At 37.6% G+C, this 26,812-nt stretch overlaps 1 protein-coding gene across 3 annotated transcripts; it reads left to right on the forward strand.

Annotated features, from left to right (window-relative positions):
• The first annotated feature begins 15 nt into the window (after window positions 1–15).
• LOC124150890 (CCR4-NOT transcription complex subunit 3-like) lies at window positions 16–25,392 on the forward strand. 3 transcript variants are annotated; one of them, XM_046523077.2, is made up of 19 exons: window positions 16–381; window positions 2,432–2,499; window positions 4,542–4,616; window positions 4,902–4,991; window positions 5,267–5,395; window positions 8,760–8,849; window positions 9,226–9,336; window positions 9,479–9,593; window positions 10,926–11,071; window positions 11,171–11,236; window positions 13,459–13,541; window positions 14,907–15,019; window positions 16,168–16,251; window positions 16,926–17,227; window positions 17,663–17,768; window positions 18,234–18,525; window positions 18,878–19,010; window positions 20,680–20,805; window positions 21,848–25,392. In XM_046523077.2, exons 1-19 carry the CDS (start codon window positions 357–359, stop codon window positions 21,944–21,946), a joined length of 2,253 nt encoding a protein of 750 aa, XP_046379033.1. In that variant the 5' UTR covers window positions 16–356; the 3' UTR covers window positions 21,947–25,392. The 3 variants fall into 3 exon arrangements, with proteins under 3 accessions (XP_046379033.1, XP_046379034.1, XP_046379035.1); XM_046523078.2 differs by having other exon boundaries at window positions 11,186–11,236; XM_046523079.2 differs by lacking the exon at window positions 16,168–16,251 and having other exon boundaries at window positions 17–381.
• Window positions 25,393–26,812: the final 1,420 nt, after the last annotated feature.

Here is a 26,812-nt window from a genome sequence, read left to right on the forward strand (position 1 = left end):
CAAGAAAATATCGTGGACCATATTCGTTATTTTCACCTAAAAATTGGCCTTGTGTGATTTCAATTTTGACTACAATTAAAATGACTATATAAATGACTAAAAAATAAGTCAATTTGAAGCATTTCATTTTTCATACCCAGGAATGAAAATATCACTCGGACCTACTTCTCATCCGAAGTCGCGCAAGCACTTTTCTATATGTGATTTGCCTGCGAGTGAATAGCAGCCATATTGGTTTATCTTAGGAGTCTTTTGACAGAGGATTTCCCACTTTTTGTCTGTCTTTCATGTCAATTTGGGATATTTTGCAGCAGTCGTAGCATGCCCACATTACTGTTCTATTGGTATTCGTAGCTATGGCTGACAGGCGAAAGCTTCAAGGTGAGGAGAGATCTTATAACAGCAAACACTTTCCACACTCTGGTTTCGTTATAATGAAAGAAGATTTTGTGTTGCAGAAATCTAATCAGCTGCAGAAATAACATTGCTGTAATTTATCTGCATACTCGATTGAGATGAAATTAGAGAGTTAATACACATGTTTCAGCGAGATCCTGACTAAGTGATGCACATATGGAAACGTGTTGAATGTTCTGTAGATGCACCAGGGAAAACAAAACATTTCCTGTCTGAAACCTTCAAATATTGTTGTGTGCATCTGCCATATACAGCGTACTCAGGATAGAATAAATCTGGTCAGGATTTCACTATTTGAATTTCACCTCAATTTTGATATCAAAAGTATTGGATATAATTAAGTAACTGAATTGTCACCCTCTAAATCTGATGCTCAGATTTGTAAATGTGGTCTCTTTCTCCCACATTGTCAATGCAGAAAGGCTTATGATTTAATATGTCTTTCGATTGCAATAGGCTACTATACATCATCATTTGACAAATTATATTTTTCATTATTGCAACTAGATCAGCTACATGTCATTTTGACAGTCCTGTTGATTCGACCAAGTTATGATTAACAGGGCACAACTTAATATGCTGAGCACAAAAGAAGAGTTTTAATTTGGTACAAGTTAATGAAATCAGTAGTTTTGAAATCTATCTTAAATTTGTTAGCGTTAAGTAGATGCATTAATGAACATTGTCATAATTCTATCCTCAGCACTTGCGTGGCCTCAAACTCAGCAGTCCACTCTGTATATTCACAGAAATTTGAGGAAGATAAACAGTGATTATTTTTCCATCATTAAATGTACTGTTATTGCAATAGAAACATACATCATTGGGATCATGTACATAGAATGAAGATTTCACTAATGATCATGAAGATATTTAAAACCGTAGACCAATTTATTGTCGACCATGTATGGGTTAACCATGGAAAGCAGTTAATGGGACAAAATCACCTGTTTCAGAATTAATTTGATCTTTGAATTAAATCAGGGTTATTTCCAAGTTTTGTATATTTGTTTACTACTTTTTGACAAGTTTGAGGACAAGCCATTCTGGATGCATTGCTTTACATAGTACATGGATATACATGAAAATAATAACCAATCATGCATATTCACACTTATAAATTATAGGATTATGATCGCAACATTCTTAAAATCAAAAGCAGACTTACACAAAAAATTTACATTATTTAAAAATATATATTTGAATTTAAAGACCATCCTTTTTTTATCATGTTTGTCAAATAAGTATGGCATGCATTGGAAAACTGCCTACCGGTAACTACCCTTATTCATATCTTGTATGAAACATACACAGCCGATGGATGATCTATGGTATTCCCTCAAGCTATGCTAGATAGGTCCATATGTACAAATGTTGTTCATGGGCTAATAGAAGCTTTCATGGCAGTTTTTTCTCTTTATTAGTCTAACTGCTAACTACACAGACTACATTCCTGAAAAAGTTTCAAAAGATCCCACACATCTGAACTTCTTATGTATGTCAATATGGTATACTTAGTTACAAAAAAGTTGTGAATTTGTGAAATACATAATTCATTCAGTATTGATGTGTTATTAAGATTTAGAATCGATGGCTCATAAACACCAAGTTAGTGGCATTTACTGATGTCAGTTATGATTTATGTGCACTAGAGCATAATATCGGGGAATTCAATCCACAAGTGATCCCTGAGGTGTTGGTGATAAGGACGTAGAAGGGGATGTTCATATGACAGGGATGCAAAATTAATTTTAATTTAATGCAAACTGCATTAATATTGTGGAACAGCATCGGAATGTGATCCCTGATCTTCGTTCAGGTGACAGTTATGCAACATTATTTTGTGTGTATGATCCAGATTGGCTCCTTAGAGTTGCCTCCAACCATTAGATTTGAATACTAAAAGGGGTGTCATGGGTGTCAATCAACAGATTTGTGGTCTGTCAGGAATTGAAAAGTTTGCATTTTTGTTACTTGTTACTAGACAACACAAAATATTTTTTCTTCTTTTCAGGTGAAATTGACAGATGCCTTAAGAAAGTTAGTGAAGGTGTTGAAGTATTTGAAGACATATGGAAAAAGGTATACACTCACATCATGTCCTGGACATTGTTTGCATATTTTCTTTGTGAATCCTTTCACTCAACATGTACTAAATATGATAGAACCAGTCCCTACAGTATATGTATTAAACATAGGATTGTAGTGTACAGCAATTTGTCAGATTATCAATTTACAAACTGTTTAGTATGTTTAGAGATCCAAAGCATAATTATTTCATATGTCCTACTTAATATTTTGTGGTAAACTGTCTTATTTCATTTGTCTCTGTTGTATGTTTTATTGATTGTACATGTTAGCATGGATGGAATGATATATTGCAATGTACAAAACAAAACCAAAGAAACTAGATCTATAAACATGATAAATATGATCCATACTACACCCAAACATTTGTGTTTATGTTTGAACCACAAACCTTCACTTATGTGTTCAATACATTCAGCAATCATGGCAATGACATGGCCTGGTTCATCAGGTCTATAGATTTGTTTTATATCTGTTAAGTCTTCTAATGTAATGTATTACAGTGTAGGCAGAGCATTGAAAAGTTTTGTTTCTGTATTCACTGTACTCATTTATCATTATGATCGGACATGTTGGATAAACTTCTGTGCTCATCAATTCATCTAACATTATGTATTAGGTTGCATTTTTCCATGATCTTTGATTGCACTTGGTGCCTGTTTTATAGAGCTAAGTCATTGACAGTTCCCTGAGAATGATATTCTCAGAATACCCTGGATTGACAATCCTTGAATTTCACTGTCACATATATGGTCATCCTTGATGATCCAGTGTCAGTGAATGAATATTGATTATAATCCAAAGGAATAATTAATGTAATGCAGATATGCTAGGTACTGAGGCAGCAGTTAGTTGGATTGTGTGATAAATTTCCAGGAAGTTCTCGCAGCTGTGTACTATATAGCATTCCACTGTATTTTGTTTAGGCACATATTATCTGGATTATTGGTTGTCTTCTTGTTTGCTTTTTACACCTTCTATTTGTTTGTGCGTTGTGTTGGTAAACAGGCATAGATTTTTATATGTGAACTTGATGAAGTGTATTAAATACATGTTTATTGACCATCAGTCAAAGACCCTGATACATTTGATGGGAAGCAGAAATATATTTGAACGATGACCAGCATCAGTCTGAATCACTTTTCTGTTATGTTTGTTGAACACTTCACTCAGCAATATTCAAGCTATATGACTTAAAAAAATAATTGAGTCCCGGCGTGGCAATCCTGTGATTGACATCATGTGCGTCAAACAACATAATGGGATACACTGATATGCATCAACCAAGTCAGTGATCCTGATCCCATTAGTCACCTCTTACAGCAAGCATAGGATACTGAAGACCAATCCTATCCCAGTTCTTCACAGAGACTTGTCTCGGTAGTTAGTAGGATTGATCAATGACTGGAAACACTGAAACAGGGTTAGAGTAAACTTTTATTTTCACTTGTCTGCGAAATTGATCTACCTTATGGTAAAGGTGGTAGTCCACACTGAAGTGTCACTGGTTGTTCCTGAATTGTACAAGTCAGCAGTAGAAATTGGCACTAGTCCCTGTTAAGGTATCATGAGGACTAGAAGAATTTTTGCCGTTTATTACAGTTTTGCTGTATGATATTATGAGTACTAGTGAACTACAAATGTTAGTTTCTATTGGTGCAAGTCATGCCTAATGGATTTATGTTAAATTCCAACCGTGTGGAAGGGCTACTAGTCGTATGCTGTTGTAGCTATAGTGACTGCATAGTATGAATGGATTGACACTTAACTTTTCTGATTTTCAGGTTGGAAATTACTAGTGCTGCCATGCCCATGGCATACATAACACAGGAAATGTCATGCTTGAATTTTATGTACAGTGCCTCGTAGGGCTGGCCATCGATAATAGCTGAGTAAATATCGATGAATTATAGAATAATATTGGAGACGTAACTATTAAGCAAATATGCAAGAAAGTCTGGAATGGGACTATGCTTGTATAGCATATAGACTGTTGTTGATTTTGAGGTTTGTAAAGTTGTTTTTCTCTTTAAAAGGTACAACAAGCAACTAATAGCAACCAGAAGGAGAAATATGAAACTGATCTGAAAAGAGAAATCAAGAAGTTACAGGTATTTTCATCTCTTTTCATGTGTTGACGTTATGTGCACTACACTACATATGCAGAAACTGTGAAATTTGCAGTCTATACAAAACACTGTTTATCAGCTAAGCCTCCTTGAAGAGAATTCTTTTTGTGGGTTTTATCGTCGGAATCATAGCTAAGCATGTTTAAGTTTGATGCCATTCAGAAATTTCTGGTACTTAGTTTTGTAATGTTATGTTTCTCAGGTAGGCTCTACTTTATGCTACACATTTTCAGTCAGAATAAAGATAAAACATTTCTCATTTTACAGCGATTGCGTGATCAGATCAAATCATGGGTTGCCAACAGCGACATCAAAGACAAGTCCACTCTGTTGGACCACAGAAAACTCATAGAGACGGTGAGTAACTGACATTATACTTCCTCTTGAACTTGTGTACCAGTACAATGATATTGACAGTAAGTAACTGACATACTTCCTCTTGGACCATTTGTATCCAATACAGCAAATGTTTCCATGAATTTATTGTCAGAATGTCAAGATATCTTGTCAAGGAATATTGCCTTAATAGTTCATATCAAGTTCAGTCAAATATAATTATTTCTTGCAATGTAGTATAAATAAGTCTGTTGTCTTAGCAATGGTGATATTAAGCATGATATTCTTGTTTACAGCAAATGGAAAGATTCAAGGTGGTTGAGCGAGAAACAAAGACGAAAGCTTATTCAAAGGAGGGTCTTGGGGCTGCTGCAAAGCTTGACCCACAAACAAAAGAGAAAGGAGAAATCACAAACTGGTTATCGGTTCGTACCTTCACATATCATTTAGTCTGTATCTAGCGATACAAATAGGTCTTTGCAGAGTAATGCAATTACGAATACCACAGTTGCTATATTAAGCACCCCATTCCCAATAAACTCTTCTGACCAAATCTGCTTGTCATCTTTATAAGTGCCCTGTACTAAGCCCAAACTATTACTTTACCAATATTGTGTTATTTTAGATGTTGCTTTTACTGTATATGTTTAAATATATAATAACCAGAAGCGTACCACTAAGCTATATTGCCGAATTTATTTTTATGCGGCATTGCCCAGGGGCACGGGTGGCCCAGTCGTCTAAGGTGCCGCGATTCGCTGTGTAGAGTTGCGTCCTTTGGGCATGCCAGAAACCTATGATTGTTGGTTTGAATCCCGGTTCGCCCGGATTATGTTTCTAGGTTTGTCAGCACCATACCCGTGGTCGTGGGTTTCACAGAAGTGGTAAACGTCTGAGACCTGCATCACTTCGGGCTTTCCTCCCACATTCAGCTGACACGCCGTGATATAACTGAAATACTGTTAAAAGCGGCGTTAAACTCAACTCACTCACTATTTATATGCCCGGGCATATAATGCGGGGAGATTTAGTTGACACCTCATCTGTCTCCATCTGTAATCATTTCGTATCGGGAGCGTAACTTGAAAAACGTTCAATATTTCTCAACAAAAATTGGCAGATATATCTAACAAATCCTGAAGTGTTGCCCTTTCCTATTTACTGATTTTTGGCATTTTTCTTTTTCTAAATTTCCATGGAAACAATTTGGACTTGGGAGTAGGGTAGGTGTCGTTTCCAGAGCACAACACTAAAACTGTGAAAGTCAGTTCATCCAACCCTGGTACATGTATTAACAAGGGCTGAAGTGGTGCCTTTTGCTATTTAGGAAAATTTCAAAATTTGATTTTTCCCTGTTTCCGTGGTAACACGTTAGACTTAGCTGAAACAGAGGTAGGTGAGGTTTCTGGATCCAAACTAAAACACTATTCAACATTTTTCATCCAAACATGGTACATGTATTAACCAAAGGCTAAAGTGATGCCTTTTGCTACTTATGGGTGTTTAGAATTTATTTATTTTCGTTTCCATGGAACAAGTTTGACTTGGACTCTGTTCATAGTAGTGTTTTCGGACCATATCTTTAAAACTAATAATTATTCTCTTGAAACTGTGCACACACAAGGACCAGCAGAGGTCCAGATAAGCTTTTGGTGTTGTGGGTATTTTACCCATGCATTTTAAAATCATTGGGTATCAGTAATTCTATCTGCGTATTCAAATTTCTGTTACCCACTAGTTTTTACACATGTGGGTAACAGAAATTAAATATTTAAAAACACTCTTCATCAAGTCCCTGCAAACTGGTGTCGTGTGGGTTCGAGAGCTTTATAGGACTCAAAAATACCACGATACTTCCACAAGAAAGTGTGATGGCAAATGATCATGATGTTACTGTCATCGTGGAATTTGGCAAGGTTGACGGAATGCCCGTTTATAATTTCAAAATAAGTTGCTGATTTGCTAATCGAATACGCAGGGTTACTTCACAATATTTTGATGATACGCACACGTTTTATTTTTGTACCGTATCTGTAATGTTCATTGCGTATTTGATACGCTTTGATTATATTTTACTGTGTATTTCTGCATTTCTGATGCGTATTTCACGCAGATACGCAGCTTACCTGGAGCTCTAGGACCAGATTGTCAACTTGCATCTTTTGCTATTTAGGGATTTAAAAAAAAATTCTTTTTCCATGGTAACAAGTTTGACTTTGATTCTGTTCATAGTGGTATGTACCATACCTGACAGAAATATGAAGTCCCGAATCCCAATTCCATGGTATCGTTTTGATAGCTCAATAACTACTCTTGTACACGGACACACACATTGGATAGAAATTCTCCCATCAAGATCAAGGACTTAAAGTGACAGTCAGAAGATTTGTTCTTTCGAATTTGTGGGGGACGGGGGGATTTGTCATCTTCTGATGACTTGTTATGTCTCTCATTCCAGATTGTGTCTGGGCATCTAACTAAATATTTTCAAGGATTGGTACAAGGTTGTTTTAGAGCTGACAGTTTTGAAAAATGTCTTGGTTACCTTATTTAATGATTGTAGTGACTGAATATATGTATTATACTTAAGGTCATGAACTTAAAGATAGTCAATAGTATATGTAGGTACCGTATTTTCTTGAGTATAGTGCACACTTTTTCCCCAAAAAACACAGCTGTGTAGAAGATGGTGCGCATTATACACGAATTATGAGCTTGGATGTTTTTTTCCCCCATGGACAGACATTACCGTAAGCATGAAACAATGGAAATACCATGTCAACAAATCCATACTGAAGTACGCAAATTAATCATGTAATTACACAGTCTGGCTATAAAAAGTGTTCTTTGTATATCTGGACTTATGTTTGTAACTTATTTCATCAATTTTATTCAAAATTCCTTTTAATATTGTTTTTATTAATTTCGGCGAAATCGTGTGTGAAGCGATCGGAAGATCGCACAACTCACCGTTATTAACAGCAACCACGGTCAGAAAACCGCTATTGACGCCTTGAAACAAACTTTAGTTGACAGAGAATGGATACACATATCATAAATGCCATACTTTGACTCATTAAAAGTCATATTTGTTTTTGTTTGATGATTCTATGTCAACATGAAATTCTCGCGATCACGTGAGCCTTGACAGTGACTGGTCAGACTGGTTCCATGTAAAAAATAATACCCGGGAATAGCGATCAGCTATTTCGCTTAGGGTTATTATTATTTTAAATATGTTTAGTAAATAAACAAGATATTGGAATATATTCTTCCTGATAAAAAAAAAAAGTTTCAGATACAATTTTTGCCGATCCTTGCATTTAAAATCCTGTTAAGTTATATCATAGGATGTGTCTTGACAGAATCACCGGTAGATTCCAAGAAAACGTGTGTACAGCTGATTGCTGTTTCCGGATTAGTTTACGAGAAAATACACAAGGTAATCATAATCCCTGGATATAAAACAATGCCTAGCAGAACAATAAATACTATTTAAACAGGAAATCAACATGTCTGGTGATTTTTTTTATCTCAAATTCACCCTTTCGTTTGCCGGACTTCGCTGAAGGGGTACAGTGTAATTTTTTTCTGCGCTTGGTATTTTGAATTTATTTTTTCCAAAATACTGAACCCGCTAGAGGGGGGTGCGCATTATACATGGGTGCGCATTATACATGGGCGCGCACTATACTCAAGAAAATACGGTATCTAGGTGAGGGTGCCAAATACAGGAATGGAGGTGATATAAATGCTTTTATAGTATAAGAACTGTTTCATGTTTTGCAGCACATGATTGATAATCTCAATGTCCAGCTTGATCAGTTTGAAAGTGAACTGGAGACATTAACGTGCACATCCAAGAGAAAGAAAACTGAGGTATGCAAGTTGCTTATAGTAGTGAAAGTACAATTTGATAGTATGTATGTTGTACCAAATATGATAGTATGTATGTTGTACCAAATATAACATTTACAATGACAATATAAGAGGAAGAAATTTTACCCATGCCTTTTGTGCAATTAGGTTGTTACCATGATGGAAGAATTGAGTAACAGTTAAGTTTTTAGTAGGTGACAGTTCAGTTTCAGTTCGAAATCAGTTGCAACACTACTAGCCACTACATTAATGAATGTTGACTTTTCATGGCTTATCCAAGGTTTACTCTCGTCTCAAACACTCCAATGTCAACTATTAAGTAAAATGTAAATTAATAATTTCTTGATACCTTAATGAATATTGAATTTGTCTGAAGCATGAGAAACTGGATGAGTTGAAGAGCTGGCAAGACAGACACAAAGTCCACATTCAAAAGCTGGAGATGGTCATGAGGATGGTGGATAATGATGCCATAACACCAGACCAGGTTAGAGAACTATAGTGTCTCATCATTGCTAATATCGCATTGTCTCTCAATCAAACATGATGTTTCTAACAAAGGCAGCATTTAATTTACTTTTGTAAGTTGTTAACATGTTTAATGACAGAGAAATGCCTCCATTTTTCAGATAAAGAAGATCAAAGACGATGTTGAGTATTATGTAGAATCCAACCAAGAACCAGACTTTGAAGAAAATATGTTTGTGTATGATGACCTAGATCTGGAGGAGATAGGTGAGAATGGTAAAGTTTTTGTTTGGAGGCCGAAGCTGGAAACCTGCCCACAGCATGCCTATTTGTTTATCAATCTTGAATCAGTGTAAACATAAGGCTAAGACAAATAATAGTCTTGGTTCTCAGGCACTGCCTGCATCATTATAAAGTTTGCTGCACTTTTCGGTTTTTTTTTAAATTGTTAAATATTCCATGTCCAATACTCTATTCCAATATTTTAGTCATTAAGGAATACATTTATGTAAGGAGACCCTTTCCAAGGTTGAGTGTACACAGTTGTTTATTTGGTTACACAGCTGTTATTTGGTTATATTCTAGTTTTAACAACCTAATAAAAACAAAATGACACCGCCCACCCGCACTATATTTTAAAAAAACATTGCCTGAGAACCAATTCTTTTATTTTTTTAAGCCTAAAGCAATGTAACTTGTTCTGTCATTTACCTGAATGTTCCTCATCAACCTCAGGCTCGTCCTGCCAAGACTCAATTTGTTACAGGCTGACTTTGGTCAGTCCCACTCACCCGGCAGACTGAAGGGGATTAGGGATAATGTATCAGTGTTTAGCCGGCTACAGTCTGTCTGACATGTTGTGTTATCAAAGATCAGATATTTTATTTACTATGATACATTTATGGGACCAGGGTGCAACCTAGTTTTTCCTGTTGCAACTAGATTTTCATGTCAATATGCACATGGTGCAAGTTAAATCAAGTTCCTTAAGTCGAGCCCTGCTGTGAGTCTGGTGTATTATCTCACCTTGTGAATTTATTTCACCAAATTTATCCAACTCCTAAATACAATTAAATGTAACAAGTGAAAACATTTAATATATTAATTCATATGTTTTTCAGATTTATGAAAGGTTATTCAGTTTGATTAAATGGCATGTCGGATACCTGCAGCTTTAACTAAACCCTTTCAGCATCTTTACTGACTATGAGCTTGCTGCCCATAATGCCCTTAGAAGAATCGCTCACTAATCCAACCACACAATGGCCTGTCTGTGTGGAAGTATATTCAGAAATACCCTGGCCATATACAAGAGACTATTAGAGAATGAACAGAAATGTGCTGTCGAGTACCTGTGTGCAGCATCACACCTGAAAATTGTGTAAAAAGTTACTGTATCTATGATGTATTTCAAATTGCTTTTGCATTGAAAACTAGTATACAGACTATTGTCAGACACTCTTTAAAGTTGATGGGTGAAACAACATATGAAACGGTGCCGGGCGAGTGGGACAACGCCCATTCCACCAGACATGATAAAGATTGGATATGGATTACTGTGACATGGTGTTCTGCATGTGGAATTTCCATGATTCCTTTGTATTTCAGGTGCACTACAGCCATCATCACCCCCTGAAAACGAGGATGCAGAGAAACTGATGACAATGGCAATGAGCACGCCGACATCAACAAACTCAAGTTCCCCTTCACCTAGTCCAAGTGTCAACCATTCCACAGGGAGTGCGCAATCAGAGGTAAGCATTTATGACAAGCTAAAGTAATGATGAACAAACTCCGATATCTTCTTGTATAATTTTACTTGTAATATAGACCAGTTGTTTACCAAAATGTAGGTGTGTGTTTTTCAGGACAAGTCTGAAGAAGTTGAGAGGAAGAGGCATAAATCACAGCCAGATGAGGTAGGGGTCTGAAGTGTCAACTATTAATTCTTAAAATTCTACCATGAATTTGGAAAATACTCAATTCTGATTGATCGATCAGGTTTCAAATCACAATCATCCCTGACTGAAATAACTGATTTTGATGACTGCGTCACCTCGGAAGCTAACAATATTGACAGAAATGTGCTTGTTTCTTAATCTTGGTCATTAATAGGCATTTTGAAGTGATTACATGTAAAAAACATCCCTACAATATTCAGAATTATATTTTTATCCCCTGCAACATGTTTTGTGGGGGGTATTAAAGCGGACATCGTTTCAGGAGCAGATCTTGAAAACTGTACAATATTTCTTCCCCAAACTTGGTACATAGATTGGTCTAGTGGTGAACTGGTGCCTTTTGATAGTTTGGGATTTCTTTAAAAAAATAATTTGGAGTTTTTCAATGGCAACATCTGTGACTTAAGCTGGAAATGGCGATAGTGCTTTTTGCGGGGCAGATCTGAAAAAAACGTAAATGTTTTTTTATACAAATTTGGTACATTCAATATTTGGCCTAGTTGTGAACTGGTGGTTTGGGATTTTTGAAAACCTTATTTTGTTTTAGTTACCTTGGCAACAACTTTGACCATGTTGACTTAAGCTGAAAATGTTGGTGGTGCTCGTTTCCGAACAGATCTTGTAAACATAAGATTAATATTTCTTCACCAAACTTGGCACATACATGTAGATGGTTCTGGTTGTTATATGGTGCCTTTTGATGGTTTGGTATTTTTTGAATAAGTATGTTTTTGAGTTTCCGTGGCAACAAGTTTCTTCACGTCAAGTATTTACCAATGTGGTGGATATTGATGACTCTGCCTTCCTGTTTCCATGATGCTTTAGGGGCGGTTGGGTAACCTAGTGGTTAAAGCATTCGCACGCCACGCCGAAGACCCGACATGGGTACAATGTGTGAAGCCCATTTCTGGTGTCCCAGAAATATTGCTGGAATATTGCTAAAAGCAGCGTAAAACCATGCTCACTCACTCCATGATGCTTTACCCATTAAGCAGCATCATGTAAGGTTTTGACTGAATTTGACTGCTGCCACTGTTTTTGAAACCATGCGGTGCTTGGACGTCTCAGAGATGTCATACCATGTGCATCCCCTTGATAGCCCTGGAAAATCTATTGGCCACATTGATCAGTCATGTTATAGGTCAAGGTCATCTTCAAAATCATGGCCTAAACATTTGTTACCATCAAACTTAGGGGGATTAACTGTAGGTGAATGAAACCTAGACATGCCATCCTTAGGATGGGGACATAAAGTGAAAAGGTTCTGAGTGACCTATGTTTAAGGTCAAGGTCGCAGTGAAGTAAGTTTCATGTAATTCTTTTCTGTGGTGACTCATTGCATTGGACTTCTTAAATTCTTTCCTTGTGTCAGGCCTGTATTAATAGTGATATTAATAAAAGGATAAAGGAAACAACACAGTGACATCCTCATCTGACCTTCTTCCAGTGTCACAGTGAAGTTAATTTGTAAACTGTGTTTATCAGCTTTGCCTGGAATGCCTCTATCAGCAGATATTTTGTTAGTTTTAGATGTTATTCGCCGATCATGACGACCTTTCGATGAATAGCATATGCCGTGTTTCTGTTGACTTCCACCAACGACATATGTTTGGTTTATATGCTGTATTTACTTTTGGAATGTTACACTCTCAAAGCCATACACTTGAATATGTTTTGTTCATAATAACACAGGAAGTATTTGCTGCACAGCATGTTTCAAATTCAAGTAACATATCTCACAGAAAAAAAACGTATGTTTATCTTTTCAACATTTTATTTGCATGATGCTTAATTGGTAAATGACTGCTCCATGGTCTAGTTGTAGAGCGCCTGCCTGGAGAGTGGAAGGTTAGGGGTTCGATCCCCGCCCATGTCATACCAAAAGACTTTTGGTACTTGTTGTTATCCTGCCTGGTGTTGGCATTAAGAGGCTAAAATAAAGACTGGTCGGCTCGGAGTCAGTTAACTGTTTCTGAGTTGGTCATTCATGTTAAACTACAGCGGTATGTCGGTGGGCTATCACTACAAAATCTGCATTAGTCTGAACTAGTACAAGCAGCCACACATGTGTGCGTCGCAATATAAGTACAATAAGCTTGGATGTCGCGTAAAATGGTATTAGTATGATTATTTCTATTTAATATTTATAGTGTGTGAAACATAAATTTTATGACTTCCAGAAGCTGCGAAGCAATCAGTCATTGACACCAACAATAACAATGAGTAACAAACAGACCACGCCTTCAAAACAGACAACTCAAAGGTGAGTGGTGGAAACTTCAGCCTAAAGGAGTGTTACATCTGCCTTTCACAGAAAAGTTATCTCCCCTGCTTCTAGTTTAGCACAGAGATTGTGATCAAACTATTTTGTCCCAAAGGGTCCAATTTTTGTTTTACTCTGGAAGGCCTGTGTTGCATCCCTTAAGCATGACAGAAACATATGATAGTGTGTTCGATTCCTGGGTTCACCCTGATTATGTTTCTAGTTATTTAAGAACTGCATCACTTCGAGCGATCCTCCCATATGAACTTGATTTGTAATTTGACATCACAAATTTGATGGTTTTTCGTGTGCTGTCAAATAACTGATTGCAAAGAGCGCCATTGGCCATAAATGGCCCAATGGGAGTTTAAATTGATGCCAGTAGCCTATGTTTGTTGTCTTGGCTGATTGTCATTTGAGCTCAGTGGCATGGCTTGTGAACCTATGCTTATGTTCACTGATGTCTGTCTGATGGAAATGGAATGATTACTTACTGTGTCATTAAACTAAATTCACTCATCATATGTAAGGGATGCTTTTATTGTCTTTTCTCTAATAGTATCAAACTTTATTCTATATGATGTATCTTTTTTATCTCCCCTGTCTCTGTCTGTCTGTAATCACTTCGTTTCAAGAGTGTAACTAAAAACCATTCAATATCTTTCAACAAAACTTGGCAGACGTATCAAACAAATCCTGAAGTGTTTTTTTGCTATTACAGATTTTTGGCATTTTTCTTTTTCTTTTTCTTGATTTCCATGGGAACAATTTGAACTTAGTTTCAAAAGGGACCAGGTAGGTGTCATTTCCCGAGCATAACTTAAAAACTGTGAAAGTCTTTTCATCCAAACCTGGTACATGTATGAACCAAGGGCTGAAGTGGTGCCTTTTGCAACTTAGGAATTTTTCCAAAATATATTTTCCCTGTTTCCATGGTAACAAGTTAGATTTGGCTGAAATAGAGGTTGGTGAGGTTTCCGGATCAGAACTTAAAACACTATTCAACATTTTTCATCCAAACTTGGTACATGTATGAACCAAGGGCTGAAATGGTGCCTTTTGCTACTTATCGATGTTTAGAATTTATGTTTTTTCCGTTTCCATGGAACAAGTTTGACTTAGGCTGTTCATAGTGGTGTGTATCTGACATAGAAATACAAAGTTCCAAATCCCAATTCCATGGTATTGTTTTGATAGTTCACTAACTACTCTTTTATTCAGACACAGATTAGATAGAAATCAAGTTGGACTAAACAGTTAGATGATTTTGTTCTTTTGAATTTGTTGGGGCCAGGGGGATTTGTCATCTTCTGATGACTCTTGTTTACATTTATTGTCAGTAAGCATATTATATTTCTATTTCAGCAACCCCCATTCTCAAAATTCTGACAGTAGTTCTAGCAATCACCATCCCACGACTCCAACCCCTCCTCTCACAGCATACGCAGCGGCTGCCAGCAGTCAGAACAGTGCACCGGGTAAGAACTCTCACACAGTTTCAGCACCGTTTTGGTTTTCTCACATAGTTCAGCTTAACGCAGGTTTGATTTTGTGTTCACATTCTTCCTTTGAGAAAAGGTTTTTGAAAACTTTATGAAAGAAATGTTTAACCTCCTGTTCTGAGGTATAAAAGCAATGAAATACTTTTTGTTATATTATAGAAAGAATACATCAGCCACTTTAGGTGATTCAAAAGCAAGGAAGTGCAACACACTTTTCAAATCTGTACTACTCAATCTGCAAATGCTGATTCTTCTTTTGAAAGGAGATTGAAAATGTTCTGTTTATTGTTTCCCATATTTGTGTGAGATGTAACCGATGGTGGCAGCTTAACACTGTTGTCTGAGCAGTCTGTCAGTATGCATGATGAAAACCCTCTTCTACTGCTCCAGGTAACATGGTGATGGGAAATAATTCTTGTGGTTCCAGTTGATTATTCAAAAGGATGAAATCTTCAGTGAAAATTGCTGGTATTTGATTGCATACATTTATGCACTTCATACCTTAGAACTGATTTAGAGGAAAAAAATATTACTTTAGTATATAAACATTGTAATGATTTTGACAAAGGCAGTTTGTGCTATTCTTACTTTATCTAAGATTATTCTTGATTACCAGAGAAAGGTAAATGAATTTCTAAAATTTTAATTGTCGGGGATATTGAAGTGTATTATGAGTGTAGGGGATTCAGTCGGGTTCTTACAGAAAGAATTTTAATTTTCACCCTTTAATAATTGTCTGGAATTACACTGCAGGCAGTAATGTTCTACCTCTGTTTACATACTCCACTAATATAGCTTCAGGACTGGTAGCTAGCTGACTAGGTATGTTATGGCATTGCATGTCACTGACTTTTCTTTCAGCAGTAACAAGCTTGAATCATTAAGACTACAGCAGTTGTGAATCTCCTTGACTCTGCTACTACTACTTGTACCAATACCTGCTAACATTCTGTGTAACCTACGTGCTGACTGCCTGCCTGCCTGTCTGCCTGCCTGCGTGCCTGCCAGCCACCTAGTTGTTTCAGTTGTGTTGACACTGAAGGGCCCACTGGGAGGGAGAGCAGTACAAGTACAACAGCTCCACACTGACTGACTCTATTAACACTAGCACTTGTATCTTGTAGGTACTCCCATTCCACGGCTCTCCCATTCCATCCCTTCTGTGTGGGGGCAGCGAAATGCCTCTGCTCACAGTAGCTTCCTCCAGGGTAAGCCATCTGCCCGTCCATCAGTCTTGTCTGTCCATCTGTCTGTCTGTCTGACCACCCTGCCTGATGGTCGGGACATCCAACATACTGGCAGCTGTCACATGGCCTGTTCTCTCTATTATACTGCTAGCTTATGCCTATGCCCTTTTGCTTAGATCTTGCTGAATTTAAGACATAAAATATCTAGGAATGGCTTTAGGGCTGTGGTTTTCCTCATTGCGTTTGCTGTTTTGGGACATATGCCTGATGGTTGTTGTGGAAGGCCACTTGGTTTATGCAACCCCTTCTGAAGAGATATAGTGTCAGGCCTAGATAGTGTAGAACTTGCCAGAGACGACTTGCATTAATTAATTATTCTTGTGACCAGTTTCTGTACAAAGGTCCACGCTATTTGACAGTTGTCCAGTGAATGTTGTGGTAATTGGCCTGCCTTGGCTTCTGTTCTGTGAAGCACTTTATTGGTGGATGATTCTCACACTGTTCTGTTAATGACAAATGCACCACTTACAAAAAAACAATTTGCAAATTGTTTAAATGTTTGTGTTGTACATCAATCAATTTACAGGTTATAGGTAAGACCGATTTTATTGTACATGTCACTTCCATATTATTTTAATGTTGACAAATTGACTCTGTATATTGATTTGAGGCTATGACATGCTGTTGTATTGTAGATGCTAAGCCCACAGGCAACTCTTTAGACCATGTGGCAGCGGCAAGCAGTGCAACAACAAATGGTACCCCTAACTCTGTATCAACCAGTGTCAACTCTGTCTCTGTGTTAAACTCATCGGGAAATCCGTCTGTACCATCAGCACCGTCACCGTTAATGAGTGGCGCTGCAGCACCTTCACCCATAGGCTCCACCAACTCTACAGCATCATCAACAACATTAATCTTGTCACAGTCACAACTTAAGACTGATGCTCCGTTGGCAATGAATGGTCCCCTTACTGTTGTTCGGCCATCATTACAGGCAAGTTGGAATTCATTTGTTGGCTGGTTCTAATTTTGAGTAATTATGCTTTGAGATGCCAGGGAACAATAGCTATGTAGAACACCATCCTTGCAGGAATTGATCTTTGTGGAACATGGGTCCGTTCCACAAAGCGATATTAGCACTACATCTGTCCTAAGTCTATGTTGAAGTAAGGGAGTTAAGATCGTCTTAGCACAAAGATCGCTTTGGGTGGGACCTCTGCTTTGCCTGGCAGAGACTGGTTTATTTACGTACCTCCAATATGTAGCTGGTAAATTACTGACTGGCCCGCATAACATCAGCTCTGTTTGTAATTATGATCTTTATGGCACTAAGGCTAGTCTGGTACTAGTGGTAGTGAGATGACCAGGAGTGTGGCATCAACAAGTACAAAAACTGTTTTGCTGACAGAAGTCATCTTTTGTGTTTCAGAGTCGTGAATTGATGTCTTCATTAAAATCAATGGCACAGCAAGCAATTGTTGAAGCAGGTTTAGAGAGTCAGATACCAACATCTCATGTCACAACAGATAGCAAAGGTATCTTTCAAGGACAACCATGAGCACATATCACTAAAGAATTTAATTTTAATTATAGCTTACAGTTCAGAGATAGTGTATTTCTATTGTTTGTTACTGAAAGTCAAGTGAGTCTGTCTATCATCCTTCATTAACATCTTCCTCTCAGAAACCGCTGGACCAATGAAACTTAACTTCACATGCTTGTTCCCACCAACGATGACACTCAAATTTGTTCAAGAGGTTCAAATTTATGCAGAATATATTTGAGTAACATTAAGCTTCTTTAAGTGTCTGTCTCTGTTGACTACATATCAAGGTGAGCTACAGTGCCATTGCACTCTTTTTGTGGATTTTATCCCCTAAATAAAGTTTCTTTTCCGGAGATTCTGTGAAATGAAACAGTTATGTCAAATAAAAAACAACGTAGCAAGTGGTAGATTGCAATTAAGGTCATATATGTATATAGGAAAATTTATTTTTCAGGTGTGTTTCTCAGCTCCACAGTACAAGCCCCTCCTTCACAGCCCACCGCTCCATCACCTGAACAGACCATCCCCAGTCAGCAGTCACAGTCGGTGCCGACATCCACAGCACAACAGCCATCGGTCCAACAACAGCAACAGGCACCGCAGACCACTACCATCCACTTAAATCCATTGTTAGGTGTAGCACCTCTTGGACCCATGCCACTCAGCAAAGAACATTATTATCAGCTTTCTATGTTAGAAGCTGCTTTTCATCATTTGCCTCATCCTTCAGACTCTGAAAGATTAAGGTATGTTGGCTGTAAAATATTCAACATGATTTTGGTTCCTTTTCTATCTATTGGGCAATAAGAAAAATAGAGCTTTAAAATAGGAAAGAAGGGGGAGCGTGCTGGAATATTTTTCACCCTGTAGGCAGAAGACTATGCAACAATGCGACATATTTTAAGTCAAGGAAAGATAATTCTTCTGTTAAAATTTTGACTTTTATAGACCTTATATTAAAAAAAGATGTAAAACAAAAACACAAATTATTGATTGCCCTGAAGAAACTGTTCTTTTTAGTGTCATGATAAATGATATTATAAGATTTAGAAACTTTAGTGACTGAACATGTATCTCATTCTGTGTTGATTGTTACAGGCACTACTTGCCAAGGAATCCATGTCCTACACCTTCGTACTATCCCCAAGTCCCCCCTCCCCATGCTGACTCCGTAGAATTCTTCCAAAGATTGTCAACAGAAACACTATTCTTTATCTTTTACTACATGGAGGTGAGTGTATGTTGGTATAGGTGCTTTTCGACACTGTTGATGTTTTGTACCATCTTTAGTTAATTATTCATAGCCAGTGGTACATGATACAGCAGTCAGTTTGCTCACCTGATTAAAGGGTTTATCCAGAACCTAGTATGGATGTCCAGTTAGCAGCCTATCAATCACTGAATTGTCTGGTCCAGACTTGATTATTTACAGACCGCCGTCATATACCTGGAATATTGCTGAGTACGGTGTTAAACATGGAACCAACCTCATCTGAATGGATATTCTTTAAGGTTTTGTCATCAGTTATTTCCTTAACTGTGCAAGGGTTGTTATAAAAAATATTAAGGCTTATATCGTTAAACTTAGTATACACCATCTCCAGGATGGGTCTTGCATTTTTGGTCAAGGCCAGAATTGAGTTTTTTTTGTTAACATGGCTTTATTATTGTCCGTAACCTGAGGCATGGTTACTATCTACAGGCATGAAACGTAATAATTGCATGTATCTTAACAAACCCTACCACATCAAAAGTTAGGGGTATGTGTTATTGTCCAAGATCATCTTGTGAGAGGTGGTAGTATCATTTATGAAATGATGGTAATGGCCATGATTCTGTTTTGAAATGAATATTCATTCTTCCCTTTTGTTCTACTTTGTAATAATCTATGAAACAAGCTGGGTTTTTTCACGTGTAAATATATATTATCATGAATGTGACAATGTCTCAACATTCTGTGAGACAACTAAAATGGGGATTGTGTAGATATGTGCTGTGATTTTGATGATTGTGTGTGACATCTTATGGCATGTATTGTTGTTGATGATTTCAGTCACTGGTTTGCCTGATCCAGACATGATTATTTACAGATCTTCTTTATGTACTGGGTCACAGGAATATTGCTGACCAGCATTAAACATTCACTTTGTGTTGCTTCACTGTTAATATTGAACCTGTAAAGACATTGTGCCGATAGATGACTGATTTTAAGTTGGGCTGTTAATTTTGAAACTTAGCCTTTATGCCATGCTCATGTTGATAGCTAAAGTAAACTTTTCAAATAACCTGTTTGCAGCTTGAGCGTTTCTTATGACACATACCAAAGATACGAGAAGAGAAAGTTGTGACATTTTTTGTCATGTCCAGTTACCTCAGATTTAATCCCCTTAATCCCAAGTAGTTTTTTTCTCTTCATGTAATTGTTTAGCTGTGACTAGGTAGCTGTTCAAAAGGTAAATGAAGAATAAGAAACTTTATTCCTGATGTTTTGAGACAGCCTCCCTCACTTCACACACACAATGTAATTGTGAAGTCCTCATTGCCTAGAAAATCCTGCTTCACAATGATAGGAGGTGCTGCCTGCAGAGCTTTCAAGTATGGCAAGTTAGCTGACTTTTCCACCGAATGAAGATGTCATTAGTTTTCAGAGTAAAAATATGATGAATTGAGCTGTTATTGATTGGATTGTCTGGTCCAGACTTGATTAATTACACATCAATGTCATATAGCTGAAATATTGCTGAGTGCAGCATTAAACAACAATCAAGCAGTCAGTCAATGTTATTTATTGACATGAACTATGCTTGAACCTTTTGATTACGTTTGAACTGCTTACTTACATCTATGTGGTTTAGTTTACTGTTGGTGTACAGTGATTTATAAGGTTATCAAATTTACAGGGTACTAAGGCTCAATACCTGGCAGCAAAAGCATTGAAAAAGCAATCTTGGAGGTTCCATACAAAATACATGATGTGGTTCCAGAGACATGAAGAACCAAAAACTATTACAGAAGACTATGAACAGGCAAGTATTGTAACAAACAGAACCTATTCATCTGACGTCACTGTCTGTCCTGTTTTGGTTCTGTCTGTGCTAATTGTAGTTCAAAACCTTTATCAGACAATACAGGCAATTTTAGTATAAGGTATTACAGGATACACCATGCTTATATTTCTTCAATTATACTGTTATTTGTTGTCAGTCATGATTTGAAAAAGTAACAGAAGTATTGGAACAACAGAACAGCAGAACTATTTTTAAAAGAATGGACATGCAAGGAAAAATCAATATGGCAGCCATTGTTGAGAGATCCATTAATACAGTAAATCAGATAAATGGGTTTATGTGAAGGACAAAGAGAAGGGCAATGTTTAAACAGTGAATCAGATAAATGGGTCTATGTGAAGGACAAAGAGAAGGGCAATGTTTAAACTGTAAATCAGATAAATGGGTCTATGTGAAGGACAAAGAGAAGGGCAATGTTTAAACAGTGAATCTGATAAATGGGTCTATGTGAAGGACAAAGAGAAGGGCAATGTTTAAACAGTGAATGAGATAAATGGGTCTATGTGAAGGACAAAGAGAAGGGCAAGGTTTAAACTGTAAATCAGATAAATGGGTCTATGTGAAGGACAAAGAGAAGGGCAATGTTTAAACAGTAAAACAGATAAATGGGTCTATGTGAAGGACAAAAAAGGGCAAGATTTAAACAGTAGATCAGATAAATGGGTCTATGTGAAGGACAGAGAAGGGCAAGATTTAAACAGTAGATCAGATAAATGGGTCTATGTGAAGGACAAAGAGAAGGGCAAGATTTAAACAGTAGATCAGATAAATAGGCTTCTTTGAAGGACAAAGAGAATGGCAAGGTTTAAACAGGAAATCTATATAAATGGGTCTATTTGAAGGTCCAAGAGAATAGCAAGCTTCAAAAACATCAATATTGAAATATGCCAAAATATGTATTTTATGTTGATCTGCATACCACATGCTTAATACTGCATTTCCAATTTTAAAAAGATACCAGCTTTCCATTTGTAAATATACAGTTTTTTCTCTGTTGCAGGGCACATATATCTACTTTGATTATGAGAAGTGGGGCCAAAGGAAAAAGGAAGGTTTTACTTTCGAATATCGGTATCTTGAAGACCGAGACTTGAACTAATGTTAGTGCCGAGAGAGCAATGTGATGTGGATCTGCCATTTTGTTACCTCTCGCTTGCCAAGCATCGAGAATGGACAGACTAAAAATGCTGGACATTGAATTTACCCTTGAGAGGAATGGAGGACCATGTGCACCACATGACAGTGGCAGTGAACGAGTTGATCTCATACCCTCAACACTGGAACATCCGTTACACTGATCCACTGCCTCATTGGCTGTCTACCTGTCTGTCTGTCTACCTGTCTGTCTACTAGGTTGGTTAGCTTATAGTGCCTGATGTGTTAACAAAACTTGAAAACTTTTGGGAAATACTTTAGACCCACCATTGTCCTTTATCATGTGCTAGGTTCTCTTTCTCTTGTTGTCTGAAATGAAGAGTGCTAATCAAAATAATTATCATTTTCTCATATTCACTTTTAACCCAACAACGCAGTTATTTTTAGAACCTGTTACAGAAGATTGTGTCAAATATATGAAGCTTATGAATCTGTCATAATGCAATGAGTTTTTAGAAAGTGCTATGTTTATTATAAGTGCTGCCAATTATGTCAGATGTAAGTTCATATATTGGCTCAGTTCTGTGTCGAAAACAGTACGGGTGGGTGTGCTATACTGAAATTGGCTCAGACATACTTTTATGTGATTTATTTCATGAAAATTTCAAACATCAAACAAGTTGAGGTTATGGTTTTTATGCTGTACACTGAGTGTATGTTTCTTTTCTTATGTGATTTTTTGTTGTCATGGATGCCAACCTTAGCCACCAAGAACTGCCGTTGAGCCCATTGCAGCTCCTCAACATACTGACGACATGGGTCGACTGTCATTAGATGTTTATCCTATATTTCTTTATGGTAATTGATGTATGATTACATGTGTAGCTGATGCTTTATTTGACTGAAGTAGATAACTTTTGATGGGCAGAATAGGTGGGCAGGCAGACAGTTTGAACCAGTTAGCATAGTCATTTAGATACGTCTAGCACATAACACAATGAACCGAGTGAGAGCGAATGAGAAGTGGTCTTGGATCTGTTATACAGAGTAACACTACTGTGCCCTGTCTTGTGTGAATGAGAGCAGCACCGATGACACAAAGCATTTTCCTGGTCTGATGAGATATGGTGCTATTATTGAGCACATCATTTCTTCACTGTTTTTGTGCAATGTTATTGTGGTTACGCCACTCCATTAGATTCCACTGCTACCATCCCTTTTCTGTGTATGATGGTGACTGAAACAGTTAGCTGATGATGTACACAAGTCATGATATCATTTCACCTGTGTTGTGCATTCATCCAGAGTTTGGCTACTCAATTATGCTCATTTATGATTTTGCAGGGAAGACATACATTGTTAGGTTGTTTAATGAATGTATCAGAAATGTGGAATGAGAGTCTGATAATCAAAGGGCAATCCTTTTACAGATGTTGTATGAAGGACTAAGCAGGTAGCATACTGATCAGTATTTCCTCATATGTAATTAATTAGTGAACAAAACTATGTAGAATATTAAGTTAAGTAAACAAGGAAATTTCTTTTAAGGTGTAAAGGTTATGTTTTGGTCTATTTCTTCCTTTCATCAAATCACAAGGCACGATATGTTGTCCAACAAGATGAGTTAGTACTTTCATTATTACCAGGGTGAGGGAATTGTTAAATCAGTTTAGTGTAGCAGCACTTGATGATGCCTTGTTTGACTATGTACTTGGGTTGCCTCGCCCATATTTCTGGGTATCATTCAATCGATACAGCTTGATACGATTATCATAAAGACAAAATGCTTTAGAATGAGAGGTCATTGGTCTTAGTTGTCATTCGAGGAATGTTATGAGCCCTTTGTAAACTGTGATATGGATGTACATACACTTGTTCAGAGAGGTGTGTTTGTGTGTGCCATTATGCATATCACACCACAGGCATTTGGGTGGCAGGTTTATCATTCACAGGTTGTATTTAGCATTTGCCTCGGGACCAGAGCTAATGTTTTCCGATCTCACAATCTTGCGTGTTAAAGCTTCCTGCCAATTGATTTTTTATGACAGGGTGCAGGTTCTGATTGCTGATAATTTTAAAGAGAACAAGCTAAACTTCATCACGCAACACATAATTTCAAATTTTTCTACTTACCTGCACAGATTCAAATTCCTGCAGCTGTAGTTTCTGTATTTTACATCGACTAAAGGAGACAAAAAGGAAATGATCATTCTTGTGAATGTTTCTACTGTCTGTCACTTGCTATGTAGAGTAAGGAGGTAGTTGTTGCTTTTGTGGAAGTTTATTATGTACCTTGGGATATCAGGCTTGTCAGCTGCACGCAAACTATTATAGAAGCACGCCAAATAATATTTGCTTGAATCCATTCTGTTGTAGGTCAGATAACTTACCAGGTTTAATGCAATTATTACTGTGCCTACTTCTGACAAATCTTGAGATGTTCTGTCACAGTCCTTTACTTGTATTCCCTGTATAATGTCTGTGATAACCAAAACATATCATCAGGATGTGAGAAGCCTTGGTGATGGTGGTGGACAGGTCTAGCTAGACACCAGATTGTATTTCATCACTGCCATGGTGTGATGTATTTGCTCAGGTTCTTTAAGCTTCTCTGTCGGATAGGCTCCATTATCTGTCCTCATTTATAAAAATAGTGTGGTTAGTATTACAGAGTTATGCTCACTAGTTCACAGCGTTTGGCTTTAGCTGTACTGTGGCATATGGTTTTATGGACACTGTTGAAACATTTTGAGATGAAACATCAGTTCCCTCTCATGTATCAGAAATTTGAAGGGAACCCAAAGTCTTAAAGAAGAGGAACTCAGACATTTATAATTTTATAAAGTATTCTGAGCTTAAAAATAGTAATTTATACTTGTCTCTTTCAATGCCAGACCATGAACAGGGTTCAATTAATGTGGAAACGTAAACATGACCCAGATACATTATTTGTGTAATGTAGACAGTTTTTCACGGGAAGCCTACTATCCATACTAGTTGCCTTACTGCATCTCAAGCTATGATGATTTAGTTAATTCTGTTGTATCCATCATGACCCATCTCATTCACAGAGTCCATGTAGGAAGCGTGTGTTGCCAGACTGACTGTGTCATATGTGAGAGCCTGTGAGCGCGAGTGAGTGTGTGACTGTGTGAGTCCTCGTTCAATGCAACAAAGCCAGCTGCCAGCCAGTTGGTTCTCCACTCTCAGCATCAACGATGTGCAAGTCTAGGACAGAACAAGCTGTTGGTTTTTTAGTCTGAGGCTGTGTACACATGTCCTTATTTTTGTACAGCATGTACAGCGACGCCTCGCATGATGGCCCTTGTGCTCCTTGCCCCAGTGTTTCTACACTGGTGAGGGGGTTGTAAATATAAATATAAGGGGGGCAACATGCATACATGGGCGGTCAACACATGCAGAAAATAAAAAAGTGATTTTGTCTGTGCACCACATGTGTTTGACTTTTCTTTTCACATATTTTATGTGCTGAATATGGATGTCTATTTATGGACTGGTGAAGGGAAGCCTTTCCTGTGAAAGCCTGTTTAACCAGGAAACATACATACCTACATTTGTACATCCTTTTGCGTATAGATGTTTCATGTTTTATGTTGCAGTCTACACAAATATGTTTTAAGCCAAGTATGGTATTGTCATGTATATTTGTGTACATGTGTGCACATGCACATATTCACACATTAAGTCCATGGCAACATGAGTTGTTCACACTTTTGTCTCCTAATGATGAACATGTACCTCTGACAGGCACACCACTGTCTCCTAATGATGAACATGTACCTCTGACAGACATGCCATTGTCTCCTAATGAACATGTACCTCTGACAGACATGCCATTGTCTCCTAATGATGAACATGTACCTCTCAGACACACCATTGTCTCCTAATGATAAACATGTGCCTTGGACAGACACCATTGTCTCCTAATGATGAACATGTACCTCTGACGGACATGCCATTGTCTCCTGATGAACATGTAACTCTGACAGACATGCCATTGTCTCCTAATGATGAACATGTACCTCTGACAGACATGCCATTGTCTCCTGATGAACATGTACCTCTGACAGACATGCCATTGTCTCCTAATGATGAACATGTACCTTGGACAGACACCATTGTCTCCTAATGATAAACATGTGCCTTGGACAGACACCATTGTCTCCTAATGATAAACATGTGCCTTGGACAGACACCATTGTCTCCTAATCATGAACATTCACCGCTGTCGGACACACCATTGTCTCCTCATGATGAACATGTACCTTGGACAGACACCATTCTCTTCTAATGATGAACATGTACCTCTGACAGACACACTGCTGTCTCCTATGGATGAACATGTACCTCTGACAGACATGCCATTGTCTCCTAATGATAAACATGTACCTCTGATAGACACACCATTGTCTCCTAATGATGAACATGTATCTGATAGACACACCATTGTCTCCTAATGATGAACATGTACCTCTAACAGTCACTGACACCAGATCAAGAACATGTTCCTGAGAGAGACCATGTACCTAGGCACCATTGACACTTAAGTAAATGCCACCTCAAATGACTTAAACTGTTAAACCCCAATTCATGAAAGTTTGATTTATATAATTGACAAGGGTGATCGTTATATATAAAGGGGGATCGGGGATATCCATCTTTCACCCCTGTTTCCGAATCTGTCCATGTTATGCTGTGATGCATTGGTGTCAGATGTCAGGAATCAAAATTGACAAGGGGAATACTACTCCAGTTTTCCTGTATTCTTATTCAAAATCAATAACTTCAATCTTAATTATCCGACAATCCTAAGACCGAAACATTCCTTGGTTGGCAAGTGGCGTTTTGG

Source organism: Haliotis rufescens, unplaced genomic scaffold (assembly GCF_023055435.1).
Source record: "Haliotis rufescens isolate VD_foot unplaced genomic scaffold, xgHalRufe1.0.p SCAF_11, whole genome shotgun sequence".
Lineage (NCBI taxonomy): Eukaryota > Metazoa > Mollusca > Gastropoda > Lepetellida > Haliotidae > Haliotis > Haliotis rufescens.

Excerpts from the sequence above, each read along its gene's own strand:
- LOC124150890 (XM_046523077.2), top strand. The coding sequence starts at position 357 with ATGGCTGACAGGCGAAAGCTTCAAG. Across the intron at positions 382-2,431 it reads TGACAGGCGAAAGCTTCAAG|GTGAAATTGACAGATGCCTT; the intron begins GTGAGGAGAGAT and ends TCTTCTTTTCAG. Across the intron at positions 17,769-18,233 it reads TGTCACAACAGATAGCAAAG|GTGTGTTTCTCAGCTCCACA; the intron begins GTATCTTTCAAG and ends TTTATTTTTCAG.